This window comes from Lycium barbarum, chromosome 9, assembly GCF_019175385.1.
Source record: "Lycium barbarum isolate Lr01 chromosome 9, ASM1917538v2, whole genome shotgun sequence".
Taxonomy (NCBI): Eukaryota; Viridiplantae; Streptophyta; class Magnoliopsida; order Solanales; family Solanaceae; genus Lycium; species Lycium barbarum.
Genome location: NC_083345.1, coordinates 8,576,213 through 8,594,875, shown reverse-complemented (window position 1 = coordinate 8,594,875; position 18,663 = coordinate 8,576,213). Strand labels below are relative to the sequence as shown.

Here is an 18,663-nt window from a genome sequence, read left to right as displayed (position 1 = left end):
ATACTCAGTTTTCATTTGAGTAATAATTGAGAAAATACATTTTCAACAAAAAAAAAAAAAAAATCTATAAATCGTGTGCCTGTGGTACGTATAGGCTAATTTAATTAGTCGTGCATTTTCATTGTTCTTTCCGAATTACTTTCAAGTTTAACAAACCCTTAAATCTATATGCGTAGTAAAGGGTGGTTAAACTATCACCATTTATTAGAATGGTTGGATAAAGCTAATCTTGTTTGTATGACGTAGTTGGAATGCAAGTCTTGCAAGGAAACATTATTTTCGCTTTCATTGATTTGTTTACATAAGTGAGTTAAATAACAAGGCGGGCCATGATATTTATTATTATAAAAGATACAAAAATTAAGACTAATGTCGATGCAAAGGGCAGGAGAGTCTTAAAAATTAAAATATTAGAGGTGAATGCAAACGCGGAATTATGCTACTAAAATTGTAACGTGGAGCTACCTTAGTTATTACTTGTGACAACTGAGGGATGGCTCAATGGTTAAGCACCTCCACCCACGACCGGTAGGTCCTGGGTTCGAGTCACACTGGAGGGGAAGTGTGGAAACACTATAAATCCTCCTAAAATGGGAGGGGAAAAAAAAAATGTAAAAAAAAAAAAGTTATTACTTGTCACTGCATTTATTGATTACAAAACAAAACAAAAAAAAAAGCAAGAGAAATTTAGAAAAATAAAGAAGCAACTCTGTCATTCAGATAACGATCAGAGGATGCTTGGCTTCAAATAAAATTTTGGAGTTGTTTGGTTCATGGGATAAGGTAAAATATCTCAGAATTAAGTTTTAAATTAAATTTATATTTTGTTCAGTTAAAGGCACAACAAATCGCAAGATAAATTAAACCCAGATTTAATCCTGAGATATCCCATCAAATTTGATGTTATTTTATCCCATCTGAGTGGCGAGATAAATTAATTCAAAAATTATAATCCCAGAACTAAAATTCCAAAATAAATTAGCCTGCGAACCAAACTACCCAATATATACTTTTCTTTTCAATTGAATGTCTGAATAAACGATTTTGTAAAAAATCCACATTTAAGCCGTATTACTAGGAAGTAGGAAATATTATTATTAACTCTTTTTTAATGGAATTCTGAGACGTGTCAAGGGAGACATAGTAGTTTTGCAAGCAATAATTGCATAGTTGACTTGGATTAATTATACTGGGTTAGGTTGCCAACAAGCAATAACCTTTGATTTTGCGAAGAGATTTTTTCCAAGAACTGATACTAGGAGAACAAAATGTAGTATAGGATGACGAATTAACGATGTATTGATCAATTTTCCAATATCAAACATAAAAACAAAACATAAGGCAGGGGACTAAAATTCAAAGGTTTGTCAAAAAGTTATATCCCTAGGGTTAAGGTGCCTTGAGTGAAGCACTAAAGTAGCAACAACAACAACATACTCAGTAAAATCCCACAATGTGAAGTTTGTGGCCGGTAAAGTGTACACAGACCTTACCTCTTCTTTGGAAGATAGAGAGATTGTTTCCAAAAGACCCTCAGCTCAAGAGAAAGCATGACAAAAAAAAGTGAAATGGACATCGAGTCTAACTTAACCCATAAGGTGAAAATTACCTAAATTCATATGAAGAGACATTAACTTATTCATTCCATCAATATGAGACACTAAACATATTCAACAGCCGGCACTGCCCACTGCTAGTAGGACATCTGGAACGTGACAATATACTTTCAACGTTGAGATCACGAAATGAATACAAACATACTCTTGAAATGTAAAACGTTCATGAACTAACAAACAAGCCGAGTTTTGTTGAGCTCAGCTCGATTACTATTCAAGCTGAAAGGCGAACAAAAGCTCAGCTCAACTCGTTTCATAAAACGAGCCTAAGCTGAACTTTTGTTCACAAACAGCCCAACTCATTTACACCCCTAAACACAAATTAAAGAGTTGATGGGTTAGTAAATCTCTCTGCTGGTGAATCATAAGAGGTCATGCTCACCAGATTTTGGTTTATATTATACACAGCAATCAGAAATGCCACAGATTTCTCGATTCCTATCATGCATAGGTATCTTTTATGCAGACTCTTCTTCGATGCTTACAACCTGAGCCAAACATCTGATGAGGTTGCATGTCACGGAACTAACCGAGGTGATGAAGTGTTCAGTTTATTTCATCCAATTTTCTACCCAGAAATGACTGCAAGAAATTTAGGTGTTAATGTTAAACTAGCAGTAATAAGAGGGTATTGTGAAATACTCCGTGAATAAAAAGAAGCAAAACTGTAGCCACAAAAATGAAGTAATCACAAGGATGCCTCTGAGCAAAAGGAGGAAATACAAATGAATAAAAGAACCAAAAGCAGAATGAAATTGATGTAGAACTGCCTTGACTGGATTAGGAAACTGAGATCACAAGGCATGCAATGTAGAAAAAAGAATTATAACTTTAACTGGATCCTAGGACTACTTGTGAAATTCCAGAAGTAGCCAGCATGGCGACAATTCACATAATGTCGTTGATCCAATGCCGCGAGTATTGCAAAGTATTTCCTACTGAAGAAAAGGGACTTAGTTTTGAGCAATGAACTTTCAAGAGACGGACATATACTAATAAATGGGGACAAGATTCCCAAATGCTGGCATGCTATTTACCGGCATAAGGCTGATAAAATGTAATTTTGGTAAGAGCAATAGAGCAGCTTTTAGGTTCTAAACCTTGCGGGGTTTAGAAAGTTGAAACAGTGGGTTCAGGAAGACCAAGAAGCGCCACCTTCTCTATTTCTTCGTAAAGAGGAAGACCAAGGATCTTAAGGGGTTATGCAATGATTATTTACTGATGCAAATTTATCCAGTCATCAGAACTAATAAAATGACGATCACGGATAAAGATTCAAACAGATCATCTTGTTGGAACACGTTCCCTTGTCGGGTATCCAAAAGGTGTCGCTTAGACAGTGAAAAAGGGGCCTAATACATCAACTACAGAAAGACCAATGAGTAAAAAAAATAGGTCTACCTTCGTTTTGGTTAGGGATGTTCCATTTTTAGTCGTGCTTCCAAATCCAAACTTAGGCTTCTTCTCTGCGGGCTTTAATATCTGGAAAGAGCACATCAGTGTCTCATCCACACTCATCACAGCACCAGCATTGTCAAACTCTCCACAATAATTAGGGGCTGAGAATAGCGTCACCAGTTGTCTGTCAGCGAAAAACTCGTACCCATCTTCCACGACCTATATTAAGTACGAATAACCGTAGAATTTCAAAACAAAATTCTCAAAAGGAAGGGAAAAAAAACAACTGCTGGAAGTCATAATAAGTTTAAACCTGGTGGGCACGGCAAATGAGATCAAGATCTTGCTTCTGAAGAAACTTGGTCACCTCATCTGGACCAAATGTGTAGGAAACACCTCTATCATTCATTCCCCATCCTTTCACATCCCTACTAGGATCTGACCATAAAAGATCACAAAGTAGTCCGGTTTCCGGAACATCAGTTGGTCGTTGGAGGTTCCTTATCTGATCGAGATGATGAAGTTCGGGGGAGAGTCCACCATGCATGCACAATATCTTTTCATCAAGCAGAGCTGCCACAGGCAGGCAGTTAAAACAATCTGTGAATATCTTCCACAGACGAACATTGAACCTTCGTTTACACTCATCATAGAATCCATATATACGATTAACGGAAGCACATTCATGGTTTCCCCTCAAAAGGAAAAAGTTCTCAGGATACTTTATTTTATATGCAAACATAAGGCATATTGTTTCAAGACTCTGCTTCCCACGATCCACATAATCGCCCAAGAATAGGTAATTGGATCTTGGAGGAAATCCACCGTATTCAAATAGCCTCAGTAAATCAGAATACTGACCATGAATATCCCCTAGCCAAGTATGGCACCATGAAAAGTATTAGATAGGAAGTCATGTTTTATCCACCGATGATGTAATAGCAAAGAGAGAAATAGCAAGAATGTTTCAACATATAAAAGGAATGCACTTCAGATATAAAATCAACAAATAAATAAAGAATAAGAACATAAAATTGCATTTCCTTTCTCAATTTAGTTATTCATTTCTCACACAACAGTTACTCATTTTCAAAAGGAATGTAAGTTAATTATGGAAGATCTGTTTTAAAAGAGTAAATTATGAGAATCAGCATAAGCACTTTGATTAATTTAGGAACTGATGATTGGAAAATTGACAAATTGAAGACAATTGATAGCACTTTGAAAGCAACAAAATGTTAACCTAACAATTACTTAAATTGAACTCCACATATCAATTGCATGCCCATTTGGAGAGTACTTACATGTATTAAAAAGAAAGCACAGTTTAACTAGGTAAGAGAAAAAACCAATACAGATACTCTTTGAACAATTATTTTGAGATCAAGACTAGGTTTTGGCCACAGAAAAAAACGTAGAGAAGTCAAGACTGTCTGATGCACTATAGTCTATAAGTGCCTGCATCCTATGGGTAATATGGAAGGAAAGGAAAGATCATCGTTGTTAAGGAATGGCAGTAGCTTCTCACACGCTCAAATCAAATGTCGGGACTAACTTAAGAGAGATTTATACAATCTATAGTCTATACGTGCCTGCATCCTAATGGTAATATGGAAGGAAAGGAATGATCATCGCTGTTAAGGAATGGCTGTAGCTTCTCACACGCTCAGATCAAATGTCCGGACTGACTTAAGAGAGATTTATACAATCTAGACAGAGTTTTTGAGTTTCTTCACACTCTACAGGAACTGTAGGACCTCTTTCATCTTTTGTAATCTTAAACATTGTACGTATCAGCACTCACTTAGGTACTTTAACAACTTATCCCCTCCACCTCCCCCCCCCCCCCCCCCCCCCTCCGGAAAAAAAAACACATGCAAAATAGAGCAGGGGGAGAGCAAAATGAGGGAAAATAAAGAAGAGGGGTAAGGTATCACTTGCTTTGCTCCATTGGCAAAAACCCAGGAGAATTTAAAGTAAAAGAGAAATTCGGCAGCCACAAAATAGCATTTGATAAACCTTCGGAATTACAAGGTAGAGGATGTTTTATTGATGGAAGTTAAGTAAATCTAGCAGTCTCTTGGTGAGCCTTTAACAGTGGACTGGATCAGGTAGATAACAAGAAATAAGGACTATTGAAGATGCTCAAATAGGGAAAGGATCATAAATAAATTGGAGCGACAACTGTGTAAGAGAGAAACATGCCAAAGGCCAATTTCAGAGTTTCTAAAACTGGTATGGTTAATCTGAATGAAATAATCAGCCAGGTACAACTAAAATTCTGATTTTTAAAAACTGTATCCAGACTAAGCATATACTTTGACACCCTGAGACTAATATGGATGAAAGCTAGCAACACCTTTCAGACTAATATCTCCAAATTGAGGATATTAAAGAACACATCTCAACTTCAAGCATTAAAGCTCATGCTCCTTAGCACTAATTTAAAGTAACAGAATGAATCCTAACTAATACTACCAAAGCAGGTCTTAGACACCAGATCAGAACCAAATTCCTGCCTACCAAACAACAACAACGACTCAGTCCCAAACAAGTTAGGGTCGGCTATATTTATTAATCCCCAATTCTTCATCTAAACTCATTTCATTCATGTAAAACAAACCAATATTCCTTTTTTAAGAAGTCCAAGAAAACATCAAAGACTGCATCTTTATATAGAATCAAAGCAACCCACTTTAAGAAATGCACCAATAAATTCAAACCCCACTTCAAAGAACTCAAATTCCATCAAAACACACTTTATTCAAGATAGAGAAAAATCAAAAGACAGCATATTTATATATAATCAAAGCAACCCACTTTAAGAAATACATCAAGAAACTCAAACCCCACATCAAAGAACTCAAATTCCATTAAAACACACTTTGTTCAAGATAGTGAAAGATCAAAAAATTGCATATTTATACAAAATCAAAGCAACACACTTTAAGAAATGCATCATAAATTCAAACAACTGCATATATTTATATAAAAAAAAAATCAAAGCAACCCACTTTAAGAACTGCATCAATAAATTCAAACAACAGCTACCCATCTTAAGAAATGCATCAATAAATTCAAACAACTGCATATTTTATAAAAAATCAAAGCAACCCAAATTTAAGAAATGCATCAATAAATCCAAACATTCAAAGACTGCATCTTTATATAAAATCAAAGCAACCCATTTTAAGAAATGCATCAATAAATTCAAACAACTGCATATATTAATATAAAAAATCAAAGCAACCCAATTTAAGAAATGCATCAATAAATCCAAACATTCAAAGACTGCATCTTTATATAAAATAAAAGCAACCCATTTCAAGAAACTCAAACCCCACTTCAAGAAGTCAAAATTCCATTAAAAAACACTTAATTCAAGATTAGTGCAAAATCAAATTAAATCACTAAAAGGGGTTGTAGTAAATTACCACAGATCTTTATTGGTGCATCAAGCTCAAGAAGATTAGGCTGTTGCAAGAAAATTTCCTTAGACTTAAGACAAAGATGTCTGATTTCAGACTCAGATAGTTGCACTTGTTTCCCTGGTCTATGTCTAACTTCAAGTAAACGGTTTATTATATCATCTAAAGCTAAAGTATCCATAACTCTCTTCTTCATATACTCTAAACAGATAAGAGAGAATTAAAGTTATATGATCAAAGCAAGAAAAACAAGAATGTTTTTACATTCAGTATTAAGTCCTTAAAAGATATAGAGACACGTGGACTTGATGAAATATTTCATTTCAAGTGTGATTCGAACATTATTATTACGGTGGAAAATTGAGGAGAATAAAGTGGAGTGGAATTGTGGATTGGCATCTTATTATTACAGAAATGAAAAAGAAAGAAAGAAAGAAAGGGAGTGATAGTGAGAAAGGAATTTAAGTCAAACAGCCTTTATCTTTAGAGGGGAATTACAGTCTTATATTATAAGTCAAAAAGCCTTTAAGTTAAAAATTTTAATTTTTTAACTTTTGACTTATTTTTATTAGTTTAACTTAAAAATAAGTGTTTAAAAGTCTTTTTTATTTTATCCAAATACAAAAAAGTAGATAAAAGTTATTTTAACTTAAAAACACCTAAAATAAGTTAATTCAAACAGACTCTTAAAGTATGTGTGGGTGAAGGGGTTAGTGTTTGAAAAAAGAAAATGGATATTTTTATTTGTGAAAACATTGCTCCTCTTTCTGAGTGGGGAATGGACACGAAAAAGAGTGAATAGATGCCTCACTTGAGAGACCGACCTACCAATATAATATTATTATCTCTGTTCCATTTTATACGAGGGTATTTAATTAGGCACGAAATTTAAAATAGATATGAAGGTTTTTAAATTTTGTGGTCCAAAATATGTCATAGATATTTTGTGGTTATAAATTATTTCATTAAGGATAAAATGGTAAATTTGAAGTTAAATTGTTACTAATTTAGAAAGATATTATTCTTTTTTAAACTGATCAAAAGGGAAAGAGTGTCATATAAATTGGGACAGAGAGAATACAAATTAATTTCTCTTTCCCGCTTAATACAAGACCGCCCTTTAAATTTGTTAGTAAATTCTATTTAGACACTTGAAATAAGACTTGTTCCAATTAAGCACCTGAACACATAATAGTATTCTTTCTTTAAAAATTTTATTGTTTTGAATACAGAAAACATATTCTTAAATTTGCTTAATTACCCTCTTTCTATCTCTAATTTTAGACTAGATTGAGCTCCCGAAACTTGTACTAAGCCCTGAGAAACAAGAATGCGAAACAATCCATATTTATAACTGGATTCAAAATAGAAACAATTAATTAGTGATGCTAACAAGAACATGAGACTAAGACCGAGTTTTGCTGGTTCTAACTTATAATCATTGCTTTTTGCTCAATTAAATTAAAATGTAAATCTAAATTAAATTCACTTTCATTAATTTTTGCTCAAATCATGTATATATGCATACAATAACAATAATCACGTCTTAATCCCAAACAAATCGAGATTAGCTATATGATAAAATTATGTATGCATATGTAAAAACAAAATGTAAATAAAATAACATTAACTCTAGATCCTGGATACCCTTTGAATCACAAAAGATTTGTTACTTAAACTGATTGAGCACGTCTTCTACGGAAGACAACCGGTAGATATCTTCACTTAAATTCTCTACATCTTTTTCCATTGCTCGTGGGTTGCTATAGCGTGTCACTTCGCCCAACAACTTAGAATGTTGTTTGTGTGATGGAATTGTTTCCTCCAAGGATTGAAAATGCTGCCAAAATCCATAATCATTCCCGAAATCGAACAACACATGTTCATCAGCCGCTAACCCATTTGCAGAATTGTTCTTTGTTGACACCATGAAGACTCTATGTGTTCTTTTTGTGTCAGAATAGAGGTTTTTATTACATATGGTTCTATATATATTGGGATATTGTGTTGCCAGCCTAATAAATGAGTGTTAAGTTATTAGATTTTGTGTGATCTAACTTTAAGTTTCATTCAATCAAAGACATTGTGGCTAACTTCTGATTAAATAAACTTATATAGATAACTTAGACATTAATTCTAAAACTTTAGAAATGATCTAATGTCTATACTTTTCTTATGTGATCCTAAACATAATATATGTAATTTCATTTAATCAAAGTTGTTATGACTAACTTTTAATTAAATAAAATTGTGTGAATCACTACACTATTGAATGAAATTTATATAATTTCATTTAAACAAAGTTGTTGTGGCTAACTCTTAATTAAATAAAATTATATGAATCACTAAACTAGAATAAGTTTGACCATAATTTATAGCTAAGCATTAATCACGGGCCATCAAGAATCGGGAATGTTAATCTAAATTAAAATTCTATGACAACTCTTATGTGCTCTATTTGTGTAAAAATGGAGTTTTTTCTATATATACTATTAGGATTGTGTTACCAAGAAGCCCAATAAATGAGTTTCCCCTTACGTCGAAGGTCCGAAATGATAGGGGAAACAAGAATGCTAGTCTTAATTCTACTTGGGTAAGTGTGGAACATGTGAAATTGCCAATCATTCATTATTTGTTTGTTTAAGTTATATTCGATTTGCATCATGCTACTCTTGTTTTGTTGTTTAGATAAGAACTCCAAGTAGAAATTGCTCTCCTTACATTATTATTGGCTCAAAATTAATCTACTCCATAATTACCCAATATTATTATAATCTTCAGAGCGTCTCTGCGATAACTTACCATTTCATACCTATTATACCCTTATTATTAATTATTGGATTGGCAAGTTCAAGGAAGTCGTAATGGATACACAACTTTTAAAGTATGTTTTATTGATTTCAATCATTAAATTACTTAGCAATAATATGGGATAATACAGTAAACTTGTCATTCTATTATTGACTCCTTAATAGCCGAGCCAAGTCAATAAATGACAAATAAAAAAGGACGGAGAGAGTATTACACATTAATGTTTTTTTTTTTTTGCTTAATACATAGACATGCCTTTAAACTTACCAGTAAATTCCATTTAAACACTTAAACTAAGACTTGTTCTAATTGAGCACCTGAACACATAATAAAGTGTTCCTATTAAACACATTCAGTTCAATATTTAAAAAAATTGTTTGTGTGTGTTCTCAAGCGCCTGTTACGTAAATAAGTTAAATACTTAATATATGTCATCTTCTTTAATTATATGCATTTGCCAAAAAAAGTTGTAAGACCTCATGTCTATTTCAATTGAGGTTGATGTGTATATATGAAGGACATGACATATTTTATGTGGTTAACTTAACTACCTAATAGACATTTGATAACATGCACAAAAAAAATTCAAATTTTGAACTGTAAGTGTCTAACATGAACACTTTATTATGTGTTCAAGTACTCAATTGAAACAAGTCTTAGTTCGAATGTCTAAAGAAAATTTATTGACAAATTTAAGAGATTGTCTATGTGTTAAGCCTTTTTTCATGTCATACTCATTAGACCATAAAGAAAATACATCATTATCCCCTTGAACTTGGACCTTTTTTTCAACACATTTAAACTTTACGGGGGTCCTATTACTCCCCTTAAACAACTTTGAACTAATATAATTACCTTCTTTTTCGTCCAAACTCAATTTCAAACAAGTAGTTGTTAAACACGCACCAATCCCTTCCTAACACGTGTTAATTTAATTAAAATTACATTTTCTTTTTCGTTTTTCAATTTTATTTACATTTTTTTCTTTTTATTTTTTCTCTTTCTAACTTTTTGACTTCACCATCCCCTCCCCACCCCCACAGGGGCGGATCTAGCCTGGTTTAATTGAACCCACAACTTTCGATATGGAGTATAAATTTATATGTAAAAAATTATTAAAATTATATACATAATAGATATGAACCAATAATTTTTAAAATATAATGAGTTCAATACTAAAATTCTTAAGATTAAACCCACAGAATCCAAATACTGAATCCGCCTCTGCACCCCCAACTCTCATAAGAGCAGAGCCTAGATCTTTTCCATGTTCCAAATGCTTTACCTTTGATTCTTTGCTGGCTCTTTAGCCAAAGGCCTTAGTTGCCTCAAAGGCCTTTAATGAGGTTGAGGGATAGTTTCTTCCTAAAAAAATGGACTACCATCGATCCAGAAACAAGCATGTTGGCTTCGCAACCTTAACGTCTCTGACAACCTCGACACAGTACACCCATTAATCTTGAAATTTAATGGGTTTTTGCATAATCCTTCGAAATGTAAGGAAAATTGTTTAATAAGATTTTGTATTGAAGAAAGAGTTGAAGTAGTAGCGAAAGAAGGTGGGTGGAGTTGTGGAATGATGGCATTGGAAGTGGCGGGGGTCTAGCCAGAGTTGGCAATCGGTTTGTGATGAAGAAGAAAGAAAAGAAAAATAGAATAAGGAAAAAATTAAAATAGCAAGTAAAATAGAAAAATATATTTTATAAAAAAATTAAACAAAAAGCTTGTAAAAATACAGTTACAGTCTGTATGCACTCTCTATGCCAAGTGGCCTTAAAAGGAGGTATTTATAGCAGTTCAAAATTATACAGGAGGTAATAGGATCCCGCAAAGTTCAAGTGTCTTTTTTGAAAAAAAAAGGTCCAAATTCAAGGAGGTAATGATATATTTTCTCTTATATCATAACCCAGACTTCTTTGGGAATTTTCTTTTTTCCAATATAAGAAACATGTCCTTAAATTTGCAGATGTAGCTCAATTACCCTCTTTCTATCTTCTAAATTTTAGAACTAAGCCCTAAGGAATAAGAATGTGCAAATAATCTACATTCATAACTAAAACAGATACAATTAATTAGTGATACTAACAAGAACTTGGAATTAAGACCGAGTTTTGTGGGTTCAACTTATAATCATTGTTTTTTGCTCAAATTGTGAATATATATGCATATAACAACAATAACTACGTCTCAATTTCAACAAGTCGGGGTCGGCTATATGACAAAATTAAGTATATATATATATGCAAGCATACAACACCAATCATGTGCCAAATCCAAGAAAATCAGAATCGGCTATGCGGTAATATTATGTATACATACGCAAAAGATTAAAAATGTAAATCTAAAATCTGTTAACTCTAGATCCTGGATACCCCTCTTATCAAATAAGATTTTGTTGCTTAAATATATATATATATATATATATATATATATATATGGGGGGGGGGGGGGGGGGCATACAACAATAATCACATCACAATCCCAAAAAGATTGAGTTCGGCTATATGACAAAATTATGTAGCATACGCAATAAAATTAAAATGTAAATGTAAATAAAATTACATTCATTTAAAATCTGTTAACTCTAGATCCTGGATACCCCTCTTATCAAATAGGATTTTGTTGCTTAAACTGATTGAGCATGTCTTCTAGGAAAGACTGGTAAACATTTTCACTTAAATTATTTGCATCTTTTCTCATTGCTCGTGGGTCGCTAAAACTTGTCACTTCACCTAAGCACTTAGAATGTTCTTTTGGAGGAAATTTTTTCTCGTCAAGGAGTAATAATTCTGCCAAAATCCATAATCATTCCCAAAATCGAAAAACACATGTTCATCAGCCGCCAACCTTTTATAATCTTTAATTTTTGTCACTTCATTAATCTTCAAGGAGTGAAAATTATCCAGTGGCATTTAAAAAAGAAAAATCAAAGGCCACTAGACTTTTCATCACCAAGGGCTATTTTATTAATAATAAATAAAAACACCAAACTTCAATAGTCTGAAAAGTCTAAAGCAAAACAACAAAAACAAAATGTAAATAAGTTGAGTTGAAATAGATTAGGAACTCGGGCTAGATACAGCGGTGTTGAGTTGTAAAGACTAACCTTTTTACATGATATACAAACTATACAAGATCTCCTTTCTTCTTCTCTTTTCTCTTCTTCTCAACTACTTTCTTCATTAGTTAAAGATCATCTAATATTCATCATGGTATCAGAGCAATGCATTAACATTTGATGCAAGTTATCGATTCTGTAATTGTTGTGAAATCGAATTGGAAATTCCGCAAGTCAATTCGAAGCAGTTGATTTTTTTTTCCTCTCCTATATTTCTGTCAAATTCTGTTTCTGGGTTTCTTGCTTGATTCTTGGCACATAGCCGATTGAATCTGAAGAAGTTGTAAACAATGGCTCCTGTTAATGATGGAAATGGTGCAAACAACACCGCCAACAGTGATAATTCAAGAACAGTTAGAAATCAAATAGCACCTGAGATAGGTGCAGTAACTGAAGCGGAAAAAGGTCATCCTCTCTTCCTCACAAATGCTGATGTAAGCGGTATTTCCCTTATCTCATTACAACTAATTAGTAGTGAGAATTACTCTATATGGAGTAAATCTATGTGTATTGCACTTCGTGGGAGGAACAAACTAGGAATAGTTGATGGAACCTTTAAAAAGGAAAGTTTTAGAGAGGAACTGTGGTCAAAATGGGAACAAGTAAATGCTATAGTACTTTCTTGGATTATGAACACAGTATCTGGTAATCTTCTTTGGGGTGTAGTATATGGTTCTAGTGCTTGGTCTGTCTGGGCCGAATTAAAAGAAAGATTTGACAAGATTAGTGGTTCAAGAACTTTTTCACTACATAAAGAAATTGCTACACTAACTCAAGGTACCAATTATGTGGTTGTGTACTTCGCTAAACTCAAAGATATGTGGAATGAATTTGAAGCACTTGTTCCACCTCCTGATTATGATTGTGAAAAAAAAAAGGTTTAAAGATTATCTGCAGAGACAGAAGTTATATCAGTTTTTAATGGGACTAAATGATTCTTACTTGCAAGCTAGAAGTCAAATCTTGTTAATGTCCCCTTTACCAGCTATTAATCAAGCCTATAGCATGATAATGGGAGATGAAAGTCAAGAAGCAGTTAGTCAATCTTCAACCTCAACTGGTCTGCTTGGTGCAGCACCAAGAAGCAGTTATGATCCAACAGCATTATATGCAAGAAACAACTATCAGTAAAATCACTAGTCAAACCATCAATCTGGTTATCCTAAAGGGAAAAGGGATTATAATTTGCAATGCGACTTTTGCAAGATGAATGGACATACCAGAAAAACTTGCTACAAGATAGTAGGATATCCACAAAACTCTAAACCAAAAAGGAAGTTTGGAAGTGGATCAGGTTCAGCTGTATATAATGTGTGTTATACCCCATTTAAACGGGTTAAAGTAGAGTACAACATATTGGAGATTCCTAAATTGCTTTGTTTTAAGGAGTCGCCACCTAATCGATTTTGAAGGTGAATTAGGGCACCTAATTATTAACTAAGGTAAAAATAGCTAAACCTCCGTTAATGGTCTGCTCAATTTGTGATTCTAGGTAAGGGTTCTAATTATCCTAAAGGGAAGGGGTTGGGCATCCTCTAGGATCCGTTAACTACGGTTATCCGGCCAAACTTAGGTTAATTAATTAAAGTTAAATATAATGCTTAAATTTTAAGAAAATAGCTTGTACATATTACTAAGGTTTTAAAGGAAATATAATAATGCCATTTAAACTAACTTGTAGAAAAATATAGTAATTTGCATAAAGAAAATGCTTTTAAAAATGAAACTTATAAATGTTGTTAAAACTTTGAATAAAATATTAATGCTATTTAAAAATAAAACTTGTAGAAAAATATAATAATTTGCATAAGAGAAGATTTTAAATGCTAAATAGAACTTAAAGATATTGCTAAGGCCTTAGAAAATATAGTAATGCTATTCAAAATAAGATTTGTAGAAAATAGAATAATTTGCCCATGAATAATAGCTTTTCAAGAGAAGATCTAACAAACGTGAACTTTAGATAAAAAATTATATTATATGAATATTGCGATGTAGAAAAGCCTAAACTTATTTCTTTAAAACGTGATGTAAAGGGCATAAGTTTCTTTCCCTTTTATTACTTTTATTAACTATATTCGGCTAAAATATGTATAATCGGATTTATCCTAAATGTTATAAAGTATACTTGGATTAGTATTTGCATATTAGGGACGTTTTGAAATTTTAAGATAGTAGAATGAAACATAATTCTTTTGATTCAAAAATATGTAATCATGCCATTTTGAAAATCAATTATTCTAAGAAAGATAAATGTTATAGGTAAAATAAAAACAGGAATGAAACCTATGGAATTAATTATTAGTTTTCCTTAAATTAACTACCCATTACTAAAACTAAAACCCACTAACTTCATTAAGGTTCATCCAAATTAACAAACAAAGTGCTAGTCATGCAATACAAATTAAATGCATAAAAAGAGTAAAATAGAGGAGTAAATAAGTGAAATGGGTTCAGCCTATTTCAAGGCTGCTATGATCAGATTGTTGTTGGGCTTAGCCCAGAAATCCGAAATCAAGTGAATCGGCCCATTTAGGCCAATTGTTGCGGATCTGCTGCTACTGTTAGGCTTCGGCCCAACAAAATTTTCATTTTTTTTTATGCGGACTGGACTGGACAGAGACGACTTGAGCGAGATTATGTTGGGCTTTTAGCCCAACTCCGAATGCGGGAGAAGAATGAGTCCCTCGGACTCGTAGCGATGGTCATGCAAGAAAACGAAAGATAAGGATTAGTATATAATAAAGACTAAGGCCTAAATAAGAAACTAAGCATACATCTTGAATTAGCATACAACACAATGAAAGGACATTTAAAGAAAATGTTCAAACCCCAAGCGAGAGCTAGCAGCCGAAGCTAACAACGTGTGAAACAGATAAAATGGGCAGTGAGGAAAACAAATAGTAAATGCACATTCACATGGCAATCAACAAGCACGATACAATGTTAAAGCAACATAGAGATCAAAAACTGCTATGGCTATAATACCAATGAAAAATCGGTGGGATATTAAGACCACCAACACAAAGAGGGTATTTGTACTTTAGAAGAGGAAAAACATAGAGCTCTTGTTAATCTTGTTGGGATTTGGCAGTGCCATTTAAATCCTATAGGAACATGCTGGAGATTAAATAGGCTTTATCCTTGTGTCAACTCCAAATGCTCGTCAAAACAAATTATTGAATTGCATGAATACTCAATAATATTATATTAAGATAAAACAAGCAACCTTCTATTACCAAAGCTATTAATGTGTTAGTTTAACTGAGTAAACCTCTGAATCATATTTTAGATATAAGTTGACGTCGAAACTGATTCAAATAAGTCTAATACATGCTAGTAATTCTCAGCTGAGGCTAAACAGAACACATAGACATGTTCATTCACTTGGCTAGATAACAGGGAAAATCTATATTGAGATTGAAACTAGTCATTAGTAGCATTTGTTATGCACAAGAGTCAAATACCAGTAGACAAAACACGCAGGCATGTGGTTAAACTTTCATTACTAACATACTCTTGACTAAGGCAGCAAATGAAACAAAAAACTGAGCTATGCCAAGTTAACCCTAGCAACCTGATTTGACTAAAACAGTAAATGGAGCATAAAGACTATGCTAGACATGTTGATATCATCATAACTTGATTGAAAGAGTAAATAAAGCGCAAAATTGAACTAACTAAACTATTACTAACAATATAATTCAATTGAAATGGTCAATATAGCACGAAATGAATTATACTAGACTATTACTACTAAGCATAACTAAACGAAGAAAGGAATTAACACACATAAATATATCCTAAACTAGCAATTAACATGGCTATCTTCTAACACATAAACGGAAAAAGGAAAACAACCAATAAACGCAGAAATAACTAAAGGAGAGATAAGTTCACATACTTAAACAAACTAAACTACATTATTATACAAAACAGGCTTAACCACACAAACAAACCAACACAGAAACAGGCTTATCTATCAAACTAAATCAACTTAACTAAACTAACATGCTTGAATCACGGAATAATAAACCAAAATAACACAAGGCAACCAACGAATGCAAAAATAGAATAAAAAGAAGGAATGGAGAATTACCTTCTTCGGGTGCAGCGAAGTGAGGCCCCGAATCTTCGATCCACCTCGAAACACTACGAAACCCGAATTGGTATACGCTCGAATCGGATTCGAAACTGTGACAGGCAAAAATAAGAAATGCAAAAATGAAGCAACGCTTCGAATGTCACGAAAACAGTGGGTAATATTTTTAGGGGAAAATTCGCGATTCCAGAACTCTCTGTTTCAAGAATTCAAGGTAGCCAAAAAAAGAACTTCTAATTTTAGGGAAATTTGTGCGGCTGAAAGAACTTAACTTTCAAAGAATTTCCGGCGGCTCCCAAAAAGAATCCCCCCTTTTCTCGAACTCTAATGCTAGTATATATAGGAAGAAACTAGGGTTTGATTTTGTTTGAGCGGGATTTTGAATTAAGGGACGTTTGAAAATTCTGAACCCTTTTCCCAAAATATTGAGACCCTCGCTGAAAAGGAGGGATTCGTACCCCTTCAAGCGTGAAAATGGACGGATACGAAAGTCATAAATTAGAGAGAAAAAGAAGAAGACAAATGCCATTAAAGCTTTGTACCCAAGAAGAGAAAAAGTGAAATAACCTAGCTTCAACGGATCAAAATTTGCTAGAAAAGGTGAGACTTTCTCTGTCTGTGGCTAAAGGGGGGGTGGATTTTAGCCAGAAATGGAGAGGAGAAAGGAGAGGGAGGAGGGAGGAGGGAGGAAGGGAAAGAGAGAGAAGAGGGGGCTGCGGCGGTAGGGTAAAGAGTAGAAACCCTACTCTTTCCTTTTGTTTGGACGAGTGGGTCGGGTCGGACGGGTAATGGGTATGGGCTGGGTCAATTTTTTTGTTTTTTTTTGGGCTGGGTATTATAACGAATTGGCTGGTAATTGAATAAAAAATATGGGCTGATCTCATATAAAACAGGTTTTAACCCAAGTAATTTGGGATTGATTATGGACTTCTAAATTTAAATAAAATACCCATTTTAATTAACTATATGCTAACGTGTGTTAAGAAAAGATAAAATAAAATTATATGACGTCATAAATAGCTGTGCAATAATATTTTGAAAGTCGACAGTAAATAAACACTAGTATTTAACTGTGTGAAAATAAATGCGACGCGAGTGCGTAGGACGGTAAATATGCTGAAATGCTATAATGCGAATTATAACAATACTGGTAATAGTAATAACGACAAAAATAATAATAATAACAATAATAATAAAAATAATGATAATAATAATAATAATACGTAATAATAATAACAGCTGGTGACTGCAATAGAATAACGAAACGTCGGTATTAATAAAAGCTAATAATTATAGTAAAAATATAAATAATTATTATAAAGTTGCCAAAATATCAGAAGCGTAAATAAATATTTTGGGGGAAGACGGGACAAAATTGGGTGTCAACAATGTGTATGCTGAAAACACATATGGTCAGAGTATGATTTAGGGCAATGGTTCTTATAACCAGAACATGACTCAAGGAAATTGTCACGCCCCAAACCTGGGCCTGGACGTAACACGGCACCCGGTGCCTGACTACATGTGACCGAGCGAACCAACTGGCTGGCTGAATCAACATGTGATACCAAAACATAACTAATTTATAAAATAAAACTAACACATGCTGATTAACTAAAAGTCTCACTGAAATATCATAATGCGGAAATACTTAGACAATCTGAACATATCTGAAAGTAGCCAACATGGCTAAACCAAATAACTGAACGACTGCCAACAAGGCTAACATAATAAATATCTGACTGTCTGAACTGTGTCTATGAAGCCTCTAAGAGTACTGAATAATAGAGCTGTCTATAAACTGAAATAACTGGATAGTTGACAACGCCCCGAAGGAATTTGGGGCTCACTAGTAGCTGATACGTGCACTCTTAAATAGCTGAGTCGTCAACCTGTATATCGTTGCTTGCATCGCGAGATGCAGGCCCCCAAGCAATAAAAAGGGACATCAGCACATTTGAATTGTACTGGTATGTAAAGCAACTGAAGCAATAAAATACTGAAACTGAAACTGATAACTGTAACTGTAATAGCAAGGAAGTAGAGATATGAATACTCCCTGCTCTGTATCTGAATCATTTGTATTATCTGTGTTTGTATATGTGGGGCCTCGGCCCAATAATAAATGCACGCTATGGCCTCGGCCTAGTAGTGCGTCAGTCAATGGCCTCGGCCATGTATACGTATACA

At 33.6% G+C, this 18,663-nt stretch overlaps 1 protein-coding gene across 3 annotated transcripts; it reads right to left on the bottom strand.

Annotated features, from left to right (window-relative positions):
- Positions 1-1,594: 1,594 nt before the first annotated feature.
- LOC132609103 (serine/threonine-protein phosphatase PP1-like) lies at positions 1,595-6,897 on the bottom strand. 3 transcript variants are annotated; one of them, XM_060322954.1, is made up of 4 exons: positions 6,449-6,897; positions 3,328-3,887; positions 3,018-3,233; positions 1,595-2,198 (listed from the first exon to the last, which is right to left on the bottom strand). In XM_060322954.1, exons 1-4 carry the CDS (start codon positions 6,636-6,638, stop codon positions 2,163-2,165), a joined length of 1,002 nt encoding a protein of 333 aa, XP_060178937.1. In that variant the 5' UTR covers positions 6,639-6,897; the 3' UTR covers positions 1,595-2,162. The 3 variants fall into 3 exon arrangements, with proteins under 3 accessions (XP_060178937.1, XP_060178938.1, XP_060178939.1); XM_060322955.1 differs by lacking the exon at positions 6,449-6,897 and adding an exon at positions 5,493-6,352; XM_060322956.1 differs by lacking the exon at positions 6,449-6,897 and adding an exon at positions 4,956-5,349.
- Between the last annotated feature and the right edge of the window lie 11,766 nt (positions 6,898-18,663).

Coding starts and splice junctions, on each gene's coding strand:
- LOC132609103 (XM_060322954.1), bottom strand. CDS start 6,638: ATGAAGAAGAGAGTTATGGATACTTTAGCTTTAGATGATATAATAAAC. Junction 3,888..6,448: donor TGCACCAATAAAGATCTGTG/GTAATTTACTAC, acceptor ATACTTGGCTAG/GGGATATTCATGGTCAGTAT. Junction 3,234..3,327: donor TCATTTGCCGTGCCCACCAG/GTTTAAACTTAT, acceptor TACTTAATATAG/GTCGTGGAAGATGGGTACGA.